We start from the raw sequence: 1335 nt of genomic DNA, 5'->3' as shown, positions 1-1335 counted from the left end.
TAGGTCCAGGTCCAGATATAGGTCCAGGTCCAGATATAGATCCAGGTCCAGATATAGGTCCAGGTCCAGATATAGGTCCAGGTCCAGATATAAGTCCAGGTGTATCTTAAAGACACATGTTAAGGATATAAAAAATAATTACAAATACAAAACAGGTTGAGCAGAGTAAGTAAAGAAGCAGCAGAGTGAAAAGTGTGGTCAGTTTGTCCTCCAGCAGTCTAAGTCTATAGCAGCAGAACTAAGGGACAGCTCAGGAAACCCAAGCCGACCCTAACTATAGGATTTAGCAAAAAGGAAAGTCTTAATCCCAGTTTTAAAACTGGATAATGTGTCAGCCTCATGGACAGAAACTGGAAGTTGGTTCCACAAGAGAGGAGCCTGAGAACTGAAAGATCTTCCTCCCATTCTGTTTTTGTAAACTCTAGGAACCACAAGTCTGAGAGTGAAGTGCTCTGTTAGTAAAATATGGAACAATAAGATCTGTAATATAAGATGGAGCTAGGTTGTTGAGAGCTTTGTAGGTTAGAAGTAAGATTTTGAATTCTATTCTGGATTTGACAGGGAGCCAATGGAGAGAAGCTAAAACTGGAGAGAGATGATCTCTCCCAGTAACTCCAGTTAAGACTCTGGCAGCAGCATGTGAGAAAACTTTGCTTTCTAGTCTTTTTTTAATTACTTAAAAGTATAATTTCCTCATATGATTGGGGTGGCTGAAGATTAGTGTTTGGGGGCCAAGGCCACCATTGGCCCCCCTCTGGCTCCTCTGTTGCTCCTGGTGGTGAATAAAATGTCTCCCTGGTCTCTCCTTTGCGCTGCCTCTGTTCTTCTCCAGTCTAACTCCTCTTACACCAAAAACATGTCAGTTCATGTTGAGCTCATTCTGCTGCTTCAAGCTGAGCAGAGCTGTGGAAGCTGAACGTTCGTGGACGTTCATGTTTATCCGTACAATAAGTTGCCATGGAGACGTTCTGTCTGATTTAAAATCATTTGGACCTCTTCAGATCAACTCTGACTCCACTGAGCATGCTCAGAAGGTCCTGGCTGAGGCCGAGTGCAGCCCCTCGAAGAAGATGAAGCCGTCTGCTGCTGCAGAGCGCAGGTTAGTCAGTGTCTGTTAGCAAAATATTCCATGAACCCTTTCAGTGTGTCGTTCTGACTTTGACTGGTTTTGTGTGTCCAGCAGTGCAGAAGCCTCCTCCAGCTGTGAGATCCTCTGATGGATGTTCAGTTTGAGATCTTCGCCTCCTATGGTGACCAAATTTACAAGCCTTGGCGTTTCTGCCTTGGCTTCAGCTGCTGTAGTCCTTCAGCTCCTTCTGGTTTCAGCTGCTGTAG

General features: G+C 44.7%; 1 protein-coding gene across 1 annotated transcript in view; it reads left to right on the top strand.

Annotated features, from left to right (window-relative positions):
• The window catches only part of arhgef39 (Rho guanine nucleotide exchange factor (GEF) 39), a gene marked incomplete at its 5' end in the record, with an annotated part of 84143 nt that extends 82926 nt beyond the window's left edge, over positions 1–1217 (top strand). Inside the window, 2 exons of the mRNA XM_037696093.1 lie at positions 1002–1099; positions 1181–1217. Coding sequence (XP_037552021.1) covers positions 1002–1099; positions 1181–1217 — 135 coding nt within the window. The remainder of the gene's footprint in view (positions 1–1001; positions 1100–1180) is intronic.
• Between the last annotated feature and the right edge of the window lie 118 nt (positions 1218–1335).

The sequence above is a fragment of the Nematolebias whitei genome, chromosome 22 (assembly GCF_014905685.2).
Source record: "Nematolebias whitei isolate Nwh7 chromosome 22, NemWhi1, whole genome shotgun sequence".
NCBI classification, from domain to species: domain Eukaryota; kingdom Metazoa; phylum Chordata; class Actinopteri; order Cyprinodontiformes; family Rivulidae; genus Nematolebias; species Nematolebias whitei.
Note: the sequence above shows the minus strand (reverse complement) of the source record. Positions and strands in the feature narration are given on the sequence as shown.